The sequence below is a fragment of the Gigantopelta aegis genome, chromosome 8 (assembly GCF_016097555.1).
Source record: "Gigantopelta aegis isolate Gae_Host chromosome 8, Gae_host_genome, whole genome shotgun sequence".
Lineage (NCBI taxonomy): Eukaryota > Metazoa > Mollusca > Gastropoda > Neomphalida > Peltospiridae > Gigantopelta > Gigantopelta aegis.
The window spans coordinates 40,584,113-40,599,445 of record NC_054706.1 but is presented as its reverse complement, the minus strand read 5'-3'; the positions used below and the strand labels follow the sequence as shown (position 1 = coordinate 40,599,445).

General features: G+C 34.6%; 1 protein-coding gene across 6 annotated transcripts in view; it reads right to left on the bottom strand.

The window, feature by feature from the left end:
• The window catches only part of LOC121378954 (disease resistance protein TAO1-like), a 37,545-nt gene that overhangs the window by 16,495 nt on the left and 5,717 nt on the right, over positions 1-15,333 (bottom strand). For 5 of the 6 annotated variants that reach the window (XR_005958787.1, XM_041507352.1, XM_041507357.1 and 2 more), the window contains exons 2-6: positions 14,602-14,726; positions 12,012-12,072; positions 10,590-10,693; positions 3,451-3,550; positions 17-93 (exon numbers count right to left, since the gene is read on the bottom strand). Coding sequence is in view for 5 of the 6 variants with exons in the window: in XM_041507352.1 (XP_041363286.1) it covers positions 17-93; positions 3,451-3,550; positions 10,590-10,693; positions 12,012-12,072; positions 14,602-14,666 (407 nt within the window). In the remaining variant the exon portion in view is untranslated. Of the gene's footprint in view, positions 1-16; positions 94-3,450; positions 3,551-10,589; positions 10,694-12,011; positions 12,073-13,537; positions 13,711-14,601; positions 14,727-15,333 lie in introns of those variants that run through there. The other variant, XM_041507353.1, reaches the window with a different exon arrangement.

Sequence of the window (15,333 nt, the reverse complement as noted above, 5' to 3'; positions counted from 1 at the left end):
CTAAATAATCACTAACCTAAATGCTAAAATGAGCGTACAATCTGCCAAAATACACATCTTAGCCAAGTCCTTCACCAGGTGATGTGGATCTTTCTGAAAGGAATGAAATTTTAATTAGCTCAGACATTTAGACAAGAGATAGCAGATGTGTGTTCAAAAAGCAGGAGATCAAAACAAAATAGCCAGTTTAAAATAATGTGTACATTATGTTATGTGAACACTACACAATGTCAGACCTGTCAACCTTGGACCTTAGCATACAAGGAGACTGGAGCCCACAAAAAACCCAGGAGATACATATTACAAAATAAATAAAGATTTACAGGACCATATTTCTCTAAAAATGGATTATAAATGAAAATGACTAATATAATTTTATAATTATCCACGGGGCACTAGCATACATGTATAGGGCATAATAATCAATTTGATAGTGTGGAAAATGGACATGGTAATCTAAAAACTTACTTGTCAGCATACAACTAACATTAAATTTCCCAAGTCGAGATCGATGCTGTTTAAAAAGTTTATATTATTTACATGTATATAAATTAGTGTAAAAGATGTAAGCTTTAATAATATTACCATTTAGTGCATGTTGTACATTTAAAAAAAAAAGTTTTCATTGTTGTTGTTTCTGTTTACCCCAGTCACCAAGACAGGACATGCATACAATGTATTCAAGGCAGGAGCATGGCAAACCTTTTTGGCACTGCAAATATTTGAAGCATGCCTGTCATGTGACTCAAAATATAATATGTCACATGTCTGTGCTCCAAATCAACATTATTTTTCTGAAGAATGGACTGTGACCATAATTCAACATTTTTTTTTACAAAATATCATTAATAAGTGTGATACTTTGGTTAAGTACTTAAAGTACTTTTAAGGACAAATTGAATGAATATATTTTCTGGTAATACTTTGTTGGGGCATTAAATAGGTCAATGGTCTGCCTTTAACAGATGTAGTGGTCCTTATTTCTCTAAATATGGATTAATATAAATGGAATACTAAACCTTGCAAATGTAAGTGTACGAGGCAGGGGGGCAGGAGGGAGCAATACCTCAAATTAGGGTAAATATTATACATATATTCAGGCAAAAATTAAATGTGCTAACCTGAGACCTTTTTACCTTTGTACATGTATTTCCATTATTCTACCCTCAAAATTAGTTGAAATCCATCAGACGAGTGTGAAAAATAACACACATTGCACTTAACAAATAGCACATGTAAAATAATTTTGTATATTGATTGCTACTATTTATCTTATGAAAGACCTATTTAATAATACTAGAAAAAAATGTGACGTGAACAGTAGTGTCCATGCAAGCTTTTAATATATGACTAGTACTTATCTTTGCTATACAAATTGGAAACACAGGTTTAATAGACATCACCAAAGACGTACCAATCCATGCCTAATTTAATTTATTACTAATTAGAAACAGTCCACTTTTGTACGGTAATAGATCACAACGTCTGACAAGGCTAATTTATACTGTTCGTTAGTTATGAAATTAAAAATAATAATTAAACAGTGGCTTCTGTAGACTACACAAATGAACTCGGAAATTGGTAAAGTCAGTAAAATTATCTCGATTAGTTTATAACTGTTAGCCAACAAAGCTTGGTGTTGGCAAGAGGACAAATGTGAAATAAAAAGTGTATTGAAATAGCATAAAATATATTTTAAAAATGTATAAATGTATTTATTTTTGACTGTTCAATATATATGTATCCAAAAATTATAAAGGACTTTAAAATTAAAATAGTTTCAGCCTTTTTGTTGTGATGGTGAGCAGAAAGGCTGAACCGGTTATAACCAGAGCCAGTAGAGGTCAAATTAATCCAATCAGCGACGACATTATTAATAGTCCAAACTGCAACAACTAGGGGTGTAACAAATACACATGGTGGAGAATGCCATACATATCACTAATATATACTGTACGAATATGTATTCACGTCCATGAATACAAAAGTGAAAAGGTTTTGAAGAAAGGAAGAACAGTATTTATTGATTTATTTAAAGTAAAAAGCGATTAATCATGGGTGTGTCTATTGTCTAGTCTATTATCATGTTCTTTTTAAGGAACATTAACATGTAAACATTTTCGCAGAAAAGTGCAGCCGTTTAAGGCCATTTTTTTTTTTATATGTATAAACTACTTTAAAACCATATTTGTATTGCCAGAATTCTCATTAAGAATTATACAAATTTGTTTTGCTTTAATCAGCTATATAAGTGATTGCATACTGAGGTTACATTGCATACATTAACAAAATACACTCGCCCGTGACTCATGTTAGGCACGTAACTCGTAAGGCTGGTGGTAAATCAAGGTATACGTACAGTACTAGTCTAATGCATTGAACAAAAACGGATCGGTCTATGCATCTAATATAAAACAGATCTAGACATTATCAAAACAAATGAATCAGTATTGCACTTTGGTTAAAGTTGATTAGAAACATTAATTGTACAATTAGCATTTCATATATGTATTCGTGTATTCGGTTTGGCTAGCGACGAATACTAATGCAACTATGATACAGATCGCTGTTTGGTGCACCGAATATTCGAGTATATCGTTACACCCATCATTTTCTGGACATGTTTCTGAATACTTGTATGTTATATACATACATGGGAGTTAAAATGCATAACTTTTATTCCTTTTTTAATTTATTTATTCCATTATGTTAAATGTATGGAATTTGAATTATTTTTTTTCCGATACGTGATCAAACATTTTCTTCTTACTTTCTTATTTTGATGTTTATCTTTATATGTTCATGATTCAAGAGTGAGTGAAGACTTTTCCATGCTCCTATACCACTAAGGCTTCGAGCATGTCCACCCTGGGTTCGATCTCTGGAGGCCAGGGGCCCAATCCGGGACTCATGATTCAAACACTACCCTGATGATTATTATTTCATACACTATTTGGCAAATATCACCTTCTAAATGTCAGTTTATACATAATGTACAATGTACATTATATAAAAAACATTTTTATTCCTTTTTTTTTTTTATCCCTCACCCCACCCCACCCCACTGGGTGTAGCGATGACATCACATGGAACAGATTGGCACTTTAATTTTTCCCCACCCCTGGTGTGTAGAATATACATGTGTATCTCTCTCCGTCTCAATCTCTCTTTATCTCTCTCTCTCAGTAATCTTAGCGACAGATTGAAATATTTTGCCTATTTTTTACCACAGACCATTTTTCAAAATCAATTCATCAAGGAATACCATTTCCCAATTTTCAAATAATGACGCAGAATTTCTGTACACAAGACTTTTTTTACAATTACCTCTTCCACATTGCCAGCTATCTACACCAGAAAGGATTGCAGCCTTTCAGTATGCTCAACAGACCTTCCTTGATACCTAGGCATGATTGTAACAAATAGGGAGATACTGAAACAATTACTTACAATATCAACCTGTACTAGAAGAATTCGAACATCAAAGCTTTTGCCCAACAATTTCAATCTTTCATGGATGTAGTTTGGGTTTAGCTGATGGTACCGTAAGCTGTGAAATGAACAAATAAAACATACATGTAGTTATTATAGAGACGATAATAAACAAGTTATCAGCTGTTATCACATTTATGTCCCTAGTGAACTAATTTCAATCTTTCATGGATGTAATTTGGGTTTAGCTGATGGTACCGTAAGCTGTGAAATGAACAGATAAAACATACATGTAGTTATTATAGAGACGATAATAAACAAGTTATCAGCTGTTATCACATTTATGTCCCTAGTGAACTAATTTCAATCTTTCATGGATGTAGTTTGGGTTTAACTGATGGTACCGTAAGCTGTGAAATGAACAGATAAAACATACATGTAGTTATTACTGAGACGATAATAAACAAGTTATCAGCTGATATCAGATTTATGTCCCTAGTGAACTAATTTTGCTGTCACGAGCTTCAGTAAGGAATACAAATTTCATACAAAATGTTATTAGTAGTCAGTTTAATTTATCCAACATTCTATTATAAATGGTAAAATTATTATCAGGAATTGAGATGGTTTCAAATCCAATGTCACATGACCATCTGTGACATCATAAAAGTGCTGTAGAATGTACCCAAGGCATTAAATATCTCACTAATTTGAGCACAACAGATTTTTTTTGTCTGTTCTCAGTGCAGCAAGGTCAGAGCAATAATGTCATACACAGCTGCTGAAGAGTGGGGGATTTAAATGCAATTGCAGTTATTTTAAAACTTAAGATAACTGGTTTTGAGCTGATATGTTTTGAGGTCATGTTTGTACTTAATATGAGCATGATTATTTGGGGTTGCGTATGACGTCCATGTAGGGACATATTAAAGTCCTCGATAGTGGTCCTAAATATAGTGTCCCTATTTTCCACTACTTTTCCCTACTTTTACATTTGGCTCCTACTTTTTCCTACTTCTTTATCAAACTGTCCTACTATCCCTACTTTTGTGAAATTTGACACATACAATTTTTTTTTTAGATAAATAGATAATTATTGAAAATTGTTTAAGTATATTTTTAGATTTTGTGAAATTATGATGGATCTAGGTGGATTCCTCTAGAAGAGACTTGACACTGAAATGTCATGGTGTTGTCTGTCTGCATTGTTGTCTGCTGCTATCATTTTAGGTAAGTTAGAAATGATCATTCACAGAGAAAAGCAGAACATGGTACATTTTGTTGCATCTCCATACCTCTGTGGGTAAATCACCATGAAAGTTAAACTTGATCCATAACAGTACATGAAAAATCTATATATAAAATTTCATCTCAATATCTTCAGGCATTGCAAAACAAAAGTCTGGAAAACAAATTTTCATATGTCTTAAGTTCAAGGGCCATAAAAAAAAGAGGGTAAATTGCCATGAAAGTCAAACGATCTGTAACAAAACATGATAAAGCTACACACAAATTTTCAGCTCAATATCTCAAAGCATTCTAAAAGAAACATCTGGAAAATTATATGTGAGACAGACAGACAGACGGACAGACAGACGGAGATGAAGCATATAGTCCCATCCAGTTGGACCGGTAGGGGACTAATAATTGCATATGCACAAACTATCTTTTGAAATGGTAAGATAACTCATTTCATGAGTCTGTCCTAAGAACTAATGTTGTATTGAATTAAAGAACTTTGATTAAAACACCCATTATGACAAAGCTCTGCTATGACCAATGCTGAATTCTCACCATTCTTGGAATGAAAATGAGAACTTCAAGTTACAGCAGAGATAATCTGTATAATTAGCTGCTTGCTGGCTTAATCTGCAACTGATTGTTTGTATTAATCAAAGATAAACTCAATCCAATATTGCAAAAGATAATGCTTTGAGAACAGACAAATTTATACAACTTTTTTTTATTCTTTGAGGACCCAAAATGTCATAGGAAGAAATAAAAATAAAATTCCATTACTTCAATTTTATTTTTGGTTGGAATGAAATTATGACAAGATTTTTTGTCATGATAAAATTTAATAGTATAAGTGATAAATGATTTTTGAAGTTATGTATTTTTCAACAATGAAAAAATCAGTTGCATTTTGGTGAAAGCTCTTGTCTAACCCTACATTATTAACAGGTCCTTCGAAAGCATGAACTGAATACAAATTTGTGAAATGCCTCACAGAAAAACTAAATTCAACTCTTCGTGGTTAGAGAAACTGGACAGTGGTGCAAAACTTGGGATATGGTGTAACAAAGATACTAATAATGAACATGCTGAATATTGTGTTGTGTGTTTCAATACCATTTCATGTGCAAATTCTGGCTCTGTTCAGCTTGTAGGCCATGCTGATGGACAAAAGCACAAAGCTGCTGTAAAATGTAGACTTGATAATGCACAAAAACAACTTTGTTGTCACCATTTACAAACCTTGTACATTTAGTCAGGGTGGATTGACACTGACATTGAAGAAAATGTTTTCCATCTCAAGACATTGTCACATGCATAGCAAGTGTCTACTGCAGAAATTCTTTGGGCATTCAAAGTGGCTTCAAGTGGATATAGTTACAGGTCATGTGATGGAACACCAGAATTTTTTCAAGCTATGTAACATAACAATGTTCCAAGACCCTATTTTAAATGACTTTACCATGAGTAGGTCAAATATATCCTACATGTTCTCCGATGGGTTGGGACCTTATTTCAGAAAAGAACTCACAAAAAAGATTACAGATTTGAAAGTCAAATACACAATACAGTATGATGAAGCTGGTAATATACAGGGAAAAAACAGGATGATGTACTGATACAGTCTTGGGATAATGACAAAGATGAAGTTTGTACAATGTTCATAAAAGGTTTATTATTTGGACATGCCAAGGGGGCTGATGTTGGACAAGCTTTACTATATCTGAGGAAGGAGTTGAAATTTCACTGGACTAGCTATTGTCATTGGTCAGTGAAGGGTCCAATGTGAATAAGACGTATGGCAGTATGTTAATAAAGAAAACACAAGGTCTCTATGAGCTAACAGCCTTCATGCCATGTCCAATCCATGTAGTACACAACTCTTTCAGAAAACGTTTGAATGTGTTTGGTGAAAGTGCTGAGGAACTAGCTATAGATTTGTTTCATTGGTTTAAAACCCACACTTGCCAGGGAGAAGACTTTAGTCTCACACTGGAAATGCTTGGTCTTGAAGACAGTGTGTTCATCCAACATGTGCAACGTAGATGGCTCACATTAATTCCTGCTCTTGAAAGGATTGAGAAGAAATAGGAGGCAGCTAAACAGTTCTTCTTACAGGACCTACCAAAACTCAGTAGAGAGCAGAAGATAGAAATTTCTCATGAAAAATTCAAAGTATCAAAAGATTTGTGAAAAGCTGAAATCAGAGTCAACACTAATTAAAATAAAGTTTCTCCTCAGCACTGTGAAAAGCTGAAATCAGAGTCAACACTAATTAAAATAAAGTTTCTCCTCAGCACTGGACCTCTATTTGAACACTTCCTGACTGTTTCTCCTCAGCACTGGACCTCTATTTGAACACTTCCTGACTGTTTCTCCTCAGCACTGGACCTCTATTTGAACACTTCCTGACTGTTTCTCCTCAGCACTGGACCTCTATTTGAACACTTCCTGACTGTTTCTCCTCAGCACTGGACCTCTATTTGAACACTTCCTGACTGTTTCTCCTCAGCACTGGACCTCTATTTGAACACTTCCTGACTGTTTCTCCTCAGCACTGGACCTCTATTTGAACACTTCCTGACTGTTTCTCCTCAGCACTGGACCTCTATTTGAACACTTCCTGACTGTTTCTCCTCAGCACTGGACCTCTATTTGAACACTTCCTGACTGTTTCTCCTCAGCACTGGACCTCTATTTGAACACTTCCTGACTGTTTCTCCTCAGCACTGGACCTCTATTTGAACACTTCCTGACTGTGTGTCCGAAGCAGGAGCCGTTAATCCATATCTTGTATGCTGAAGCCTCTGATCTGTTGAAAAATATTCATGCTCAGATTGTTGAAGCATGAACAGTTGGCAGCAAGTTATCACAAATTGATGTTAGAGATGTCAACATCTGTCCTGAATTGAGTAGTATGAAATTGGCGTTTCTACACAATTAACTCTGTCACAGCTTACATGTAACTGTGGAAAGCAGAAAGCATTGCTGTATGACATAAGGCAGTTTTACCAAGAGGTTACAGACTATCTTGCTAAAAAGCTGCCTCTTAAAGTATCCATTGTGAAGACTGTTCAGTGTCTACACCCAGAGGTTCGAGATCAAGAGCAGTCATTTAGGTTGCTGAAGAAACTTTCAGAATCATTGCCATTGCCAAAAGAAGAGGTGTCATTGATTTTGTGATGAGTGGCATTCTACAGAGCTGAAACAGTTCCAGGTAGCAAGATCTACAATGGTGATGGGAATCTCAAAAGGATTAACCATTACTGGCAGTATGTGCTGAACTTGGAAACTTTAGGTGCAAAGTTAAGATATCCATACTTGTAAAAGGAAGTCTATTTTTCACGGGAATGCAGATGTAGAGAGGTCTCTTAACAAGAAGGTACTAATAAATGAAAGAACATTGTTGTCTGAAGGGTCACTCAATGGTCTGATAGTTACCAGAGATGCTGTAAATGTGTATGGTGTCACTGATGTGCCAATAACACAGAATATGAAGATGTCAGTCAGTCAGTCTTACAGGATGTACAAAGAAAGAATGGAAGAGGAAATGGTCGAGACTACATTGTTAAGAGAGTAAGATAATTCTTTACAGGAACAGAGAGAACAAGAACAAAAGATGCTGAAACGTAATGAGAAAAATAAATGAAAAAGGGAAAGATGTGAAGAAAAATTAAGAGGAGTTGAAGAACGAACTACTAAAAGCAAACAATATCTTTGTTGAAGCTAATAAACATCTTTGCAAAGCTATAAAAAGCAAGGACTTTGTAGAACTCAATGTTGCTCAAGGCTTTTTAGAGGTAGCAAAATTCAACCTAACAAAATAACTGAAGACTTACATAAGTGCCACGGTTAGAATTAGACACAAAACGACAAAGATTGCTGGACAGTTGCATGAGCTACTTTTAAAGATACAAAAGCTGAATAAATTCATATTATGAGATCATAAAAACCCACATTCATTGTGTAATGACTTGATTCTATTGTTAGCACTTAGCTTTATTTATGTTATAATTACTGCTTTTTAGTAATGTCTAATAATTTGTTTAAATGTTCTGTAGTGTACAACATGTAGTTTATTCTGTTCTGTAATATTTACAATATTCATTGTATTGCTTTGCTGTATGCCTTATGTTGACATTAAGGCTGTTCCAGGAGAAAAGACCTTGGAGGTCAGAACGACAAAGTATATCTATTGTGTTGGTCGAGTGTATATATTGTATTAAATTTTACATATAAAATTTGTCCAAAAAATAATCAAAATTCTGTAGGTGATCCCTTAAAAATTCAAACTTATTCTGACCCTACAGGCCTGTTTTCTAGAACTACACTTAGCTATTTGTCCAAGTATGCTAATGATGTTCCCTAACATTGCATAATATTTCCTCTACATTAGTAATCTTACAACCATGTACTGCACAATACTGTTAATTCTGTAATGAAGCCTATATATCGGCTACACCATATACTTATTACATGTCATAAAATAGTTTGGTTCATTCTTATGCTTTGTAAACAATAATTACCAATACCATCTTTAATATAATACTGTAATGCTAGCATGTTTTGTGATGTTCAATGTTATATAAAAAAAATAAAAAAATACATTTCAGATGAATGGCACTGATCATATTTGATATCAAGTTCTCTTCAAGATGTCTCAAGCCAGAAGATTCTATCAGTGAGTAACATTGTAATATGAAGACAAGATGTCTCAAGCCAGAAGATTCTATCAGTGAGTAACATTGTAATATGAAGACAAGATGTCTCAAGCCAGAAGATTCTATCAGTGAGTAACATTGTAATATGAAGACAAGTGGTAAGTGTATTAGAAAAATCCCGACTTTTTTGGTAAACATTCCTACTTTTCCCTACTTTCCCTTACTTTTTTGTCTGCTAGAGCCTTATTTTTCCCCTACTTTTTCATAAAAGACCACTTGACAGCCTATATAACTTAAAAAGTCTTAAATATAACATAAATATTTTACCCCAACTAATAACTAGTCAATGCCTTTAATAATCATGGGACAGGAAGCAGTGGAAAAGTGCTTGACTGATGCACAGTCAGTGTAGGATCGATCCCCGTTGACAGGCCCATTAGGTTATTTTTTGTTCCAACCAGTCCTCCACAACTAGTGTAACATGTCTGTGGTATGTAGTATCTTGTCTGCGGGACACTGCACATAAAAGATCCGTCACTGTAGCCTCTCTCATTATCTGTGTGGTCCTTCACCATATACAGTAGAATCCCGTTGGGTCAAACTCGTAAGGGTCGAATACACTGCAACGCTCAAACCAAAAATGAAGTCCCGATTTACACTTACACGTTACTGACCGAATGGTTAGATCAAACTACCCAATGGGTCGAACACTTTCTTGAGCACCAACGGGGTTCAAGCCAACGGGATTCAACTTTAATTGCAATTAAAATGTGTTAAGTGCTTCATTAAACAAAACATTCCTTCCTTCCTAACTATAAATACCAACTTGAAGATATTTTGAAGTTTATACAGTAAGCATAGTTTGTTCCATTAATTTTAATTATGAGAACACATTTTTCAATACATTAAAATATTTATTATACAAACTTCTTCTTTTTTTAAATTGTGATGTTGGATGGTTGGTTTGGGGGGGGGGGGGGTTGTTTCTTAAGTTTGCTTAAAACATGTATTTTGGGCAACAGTAGTATGTAAAATTATGAACTGTGCTATCAATATGAACTTTACAAAACAAAATTTTATTTTATTGTGAATATAACGCACTAAAATATTATGTTGATACAAATTGTATGTAAACTATTGGAAAATTGTTTGCTGTGAATGTAAAACACTGGATAATTGCATTTCTGTGAATGTAAAACACCGGATAATTACATTTCTGTAAATGCAAAACAGCGGATAATTGAACTACAATCAAATCACCTCAGGTACAGCGCACATGTGCAACTACCCATCACATAATCTGGAACAACGTTTCCAAACTCCCAAGGAACATTTCGAACAAACTTCAGTATCGGATTTCCTCTCTGAAAATATATAAAATTCAAACCAATAATATAGAGAACATTTTGTCACCTATTCCTGGGTCTCACAGAGGTACAGTGTGCACTGAAGTACATTTGTATGCAGGGTTGTGATGCCCATTAAAAACTTAAAGCTGAAAAGATCTATAAAAGCTGTCAATCCTATACCATAAAGATAATCTTTTAGCATTTCAGATTAGATCCCGTCTGCTTTGTGAAAATTAGTTTGACACTGTAATTTGATGGCAAGCATGTTCTGTAATGCATAGGTGTCAACTCTCCTGTTTTGACCCTGAGTCTCAAGGTTTGAGGACCTGCCTTAGCCAGAATATGTAACAACTCCTGACTGCCAGCAACAGGTTCACCTTGGGGGAAGGGACTAGTTTACCAGATGAAGCAGGATATGCAGCAAATCAAGGGTTTTTAATGAAGTGACTCCAGTTATAAACAGTTACGGATATGTAGTCCACCAAGTGTTTGGAATGGCAAAGCTACATAATGCAATCTGATGAGAAAGTACAATACCATTAAATAAGACCTTTTCTTGTTCATCTCATATTTATAGCAACATATAGAATAACCCTAACTGGCCCTTACAGAAAATGAATTTAATACTGTGAAGTAAGTTCCAGGTCTCGGATGCTGCCAGATTGCACCATTTTGAAGCTAAAAATCCAAATTTACCCCCTCCCGCACCCACCCCCACTCAAACCTCCAGGTGAGATTTCTTCAGGGGTTGACACCTATGGTAAAATGTGATTGTTCAATTACATTGTTTTCTGGATATCAAATAGCCAATCAAACCAGCAAAGTTAATGATATTATTAGATAGTGCCAAGCTAACTGTTCACGGGTCTAGTTAGATTGTAGCCAGTAGTTTATTTTTAAAAATACAAGACATTCAATTGATTCCTTCAAGATGACCCGTTTGAGGCACCAGTCTACAATGTAGCATGCAAAAACATTTGCCTACACAGGAGGGGGAAGATCCTACACCCTATGACTTCTCATGTGCAATTTTATTTCATCTAGTACCATTGTGTCAAGTAGCCTTGTGCTTGAAACATGTATGAGGTGCCTGTAAAAAAACAAGTACTCAAATTTTGTAGGTTAAACGTAGTCATGGACGCTACCTATTATCTCTGAAATGTGCAGCTTGCATGACCCCAATTTTTTCTGTTTCACTTTAAGGGTGAGGGGCGGTAGTATTTATATCTGTGGTGTTTATTTCAATTGATATGCTGCAGGTAGGAGTTTTGGCAAATATGTTACTATTGTCGTCTATGGGATTTGATTTGGTAGTATACGTATATGTTCTTACCTGTCTTGGATTCACAACAATTGAATTTGTTTTCCCAAGCTTGGCCAATGTTGGAAGGGACCTGTATAAAATTAAAATAACATATTTTACCATCTAAATCAATTTCAAACACTTCCAATCTTAAAAGTGAATGATTAAAATAATAATAATAAATACATGTAGTAAAAAACTAATTCTTCCAGGTCAAATTAAACATATATCAGATTTTCATTTTTGAATAAAACAGAATGAAAATTGCACTCCTCAAAATAATTTGGAGTGCAGTCAAATAACTGAAATTGATTAAGTGTCTCCAATAATATTAATTTATAACTCACAGCTAGTGTTTTATACCCCTTGAAAATAACAGTCTTTCATACAAGGGTATATTCTAAAAAATGGTTCGAAATAAATGTACATGTCATGTATATTGTTCATTCTTGGCTTTTTCCAACTCATCCGATATGATCTCGACCATTATACGTATTTATCTCCGGATGGTCATTACCAAGTTCAGGCTTGAACTGATATGATCTCGACCATTATACGTATTTATCTCCGGATGGTCATTACCAAGTTCAGGCTTGAACTGATATGATCTCGACCATTATACGTATTTATCTCCGGATGGTCATTACCAAGTTCAGACTCGAACTGATATGATCTCGACCATTATACGTATTTATCTCCGGATGGTCATTACCAAGTTCAGACTTGAACTGATATGATCTCGACCATTATACGTATCTATCTCCGGATGGTCATTATCAAGTTCAGGCTCGAACTGATATGATCTCGACCATTATACGTATTTATCTCCGGATGGTCATTACCAAGTTCAGACTCGAACTGAATGATCTGATATGATCTCGTTCAGACTTGAACTGATATGATCTCGATTATACGTATCTATCTCCGGATGGTCATTATCAAGTTCAGGCTTGAACTGATATGATCTCGACCATTATACGTATTTATCTCCGGATGGTCATTACCAAGTTCAGGCTCGAACTGATATGATCTCGACCATTATACGTATCTATCTCCGGATGGTCATTATCAAGTTCAGGCTTGAACTGATATGATCTCGACCATTATACGTATTTATCTCCGGATGGTCATTACCAAGTTCAGGCTCGAACTGATATGACAAGACACCTTTGCTTTCTCCATCACTACTATCATTTTTTTATTTGATGGATACCCGGTAAGTCCAAGAAACTGTCGACAAAGGAGCCATCTTCACTAACATCACTTCATTCCGCCATTTTGTAAAATTTACAACTGGTGGCTAGATCCCCGGGCTCCTCTGGAATAACCCCTTTTTGTGCGTCATAGGCTAAAAATAGCTCTGTTGGCATCTAATAAGTGTTTTTCATCGAGGCTTTTCAGAAAACAATTACTGTTAAAAAACGAGTCGTGTTTTTTTTTATTAACGATTGGATATATTAATATAAACACTATTTCCTTCCATACATATAATTAAAATGTGCCTTTACTGTGTGACTTGAACACATTTACTAGAATAGAGTGAAACCCATCTAAACCTGACATCCATGGGACAAAGTATTTTGTCCGGTCTTCAGAAGTGTCCGGTCTTCAGAAGTGTCCGCTTTCCAGAAGTGTCCGCTTTTCAGGGGTTTGCATTGATATAAAAGTACTGTTGTACTCTGTCGTTTGTTTCCACTGGTGTCCTAATCATATTCGACTTTATGTATTGTATGTATTGAAGATGAATATTCAACAGATAATAATCCAATAAAGAACTTTTGACTTGAGATATTTTAACATTTGCTTATATGTACTTTTAAAACTTTTAATGATTTTAAGTTTATCATCGAGTGATATTTCAATATGGAAAAGTTTAGCTGGACATTCCATGTTAAAATTTAATACGGCAATGAAAGACCACGGACGTCTTCTTGACACCAAAAAGCCAACATTATATATAACTACTCTTTATTTTGATAAATAAGTTGTTTTAAAAAAATTCAAATTCAAACAATAGTAAGACAGTGGATTAAATTCAGTGTTGTTTTGTTGATTTTTGAAATAAACTATAAACATGTTTGTTAAGGATATCAAAGCGGTCATTTAATCTTTAATTGCTTAATTGTTATTTGCCAACCATACCCAGTCAAATGTAATGGGGATTACACATCTATTGACTAACCTGAGCAGGTGCATATTGCACTTAGCTATGTTCGCAGTGAGGTAATCCAGCGAAGACGGCGAAGTGACAATAAACGAAACAATTGTTGGCATCTTAATGATTGATCAACCTGTTTTCAGAAGTACAATTTACACAAAATAAACACTTTGGGACTGAATTATTTGTCTGGTGTTCAGTTTAGGTAGGTTTTTACAGTTTATAGAGGTAAACTTTAGTGTCAAAAATGCGTAAATTACAGGACCGTGAGATAATCCCCTTTTTGAGATAATTCCGGTTTAGAGAGGGTCCAATCTTGAGGGTTTTAACTGTACTGATCAATAAACATACAGGTCTGTATCATATGAACAATAGTAGCAAGTAAAAAAACTCACTACTACTTCTAATAGTAATTAGAATAATATTTAAAAACTAAAAACAACAACAATGGTATGCATTTACTCTTGATCCTGTGGACTGGCTGGTTTCTGATCTTCCTGTGTGGATACAGTGCTGGTGGAGGCCATCTTGACACATAGCAATAAAAGCTACCAATATGTCATTAGAGATACATCTATAGTTCAAATCTGAAGACAAAAAATATTAATTTATTAACATCCATTGAAGGTTACATAGAAAAAGAAATAAATATTTGTTTAACAGATTGGAAAGTGGATAACGAAAACAAAATTCCAGACATTTTTATATTGGTGGTTAGATACTGAGACTGGCCCTAGGGTTAGGGTTGCACAATTGTCTAAACTGGTGGTCTCATTTGGAATGTAGGCAAAGTATTGGCCGAAACCATGTAGTAAGTTGTGGAATGGAAAAACCCGAAAACACTGTACAGACAATTCAAAATCTGGTATTTCGGATAAACTTTCATCTTTAGTTTAATGGTACATCAGTTTGTGTAGGCTACAGAAACCACAGTTTAATTCAATTCTATTTTTACATAACTATATATAGTATAAACAAATTAGCCTCTATCGGACGTTGTTATCTATTACATTTGTAAAAGGAAACTATTCTAATTAATTGTAAATTAAATAGGCAAAGGAGTTCTGGTTGACTGGTACATTTTCGAACATGTCTATTTAACCAGTATTTTCCAATTTGTTTAGCACAGAGAAATACCAGTTATATATTAAATGTTTGCATAGAAGCTACCGTGCACATCACGTTTTAAATTTT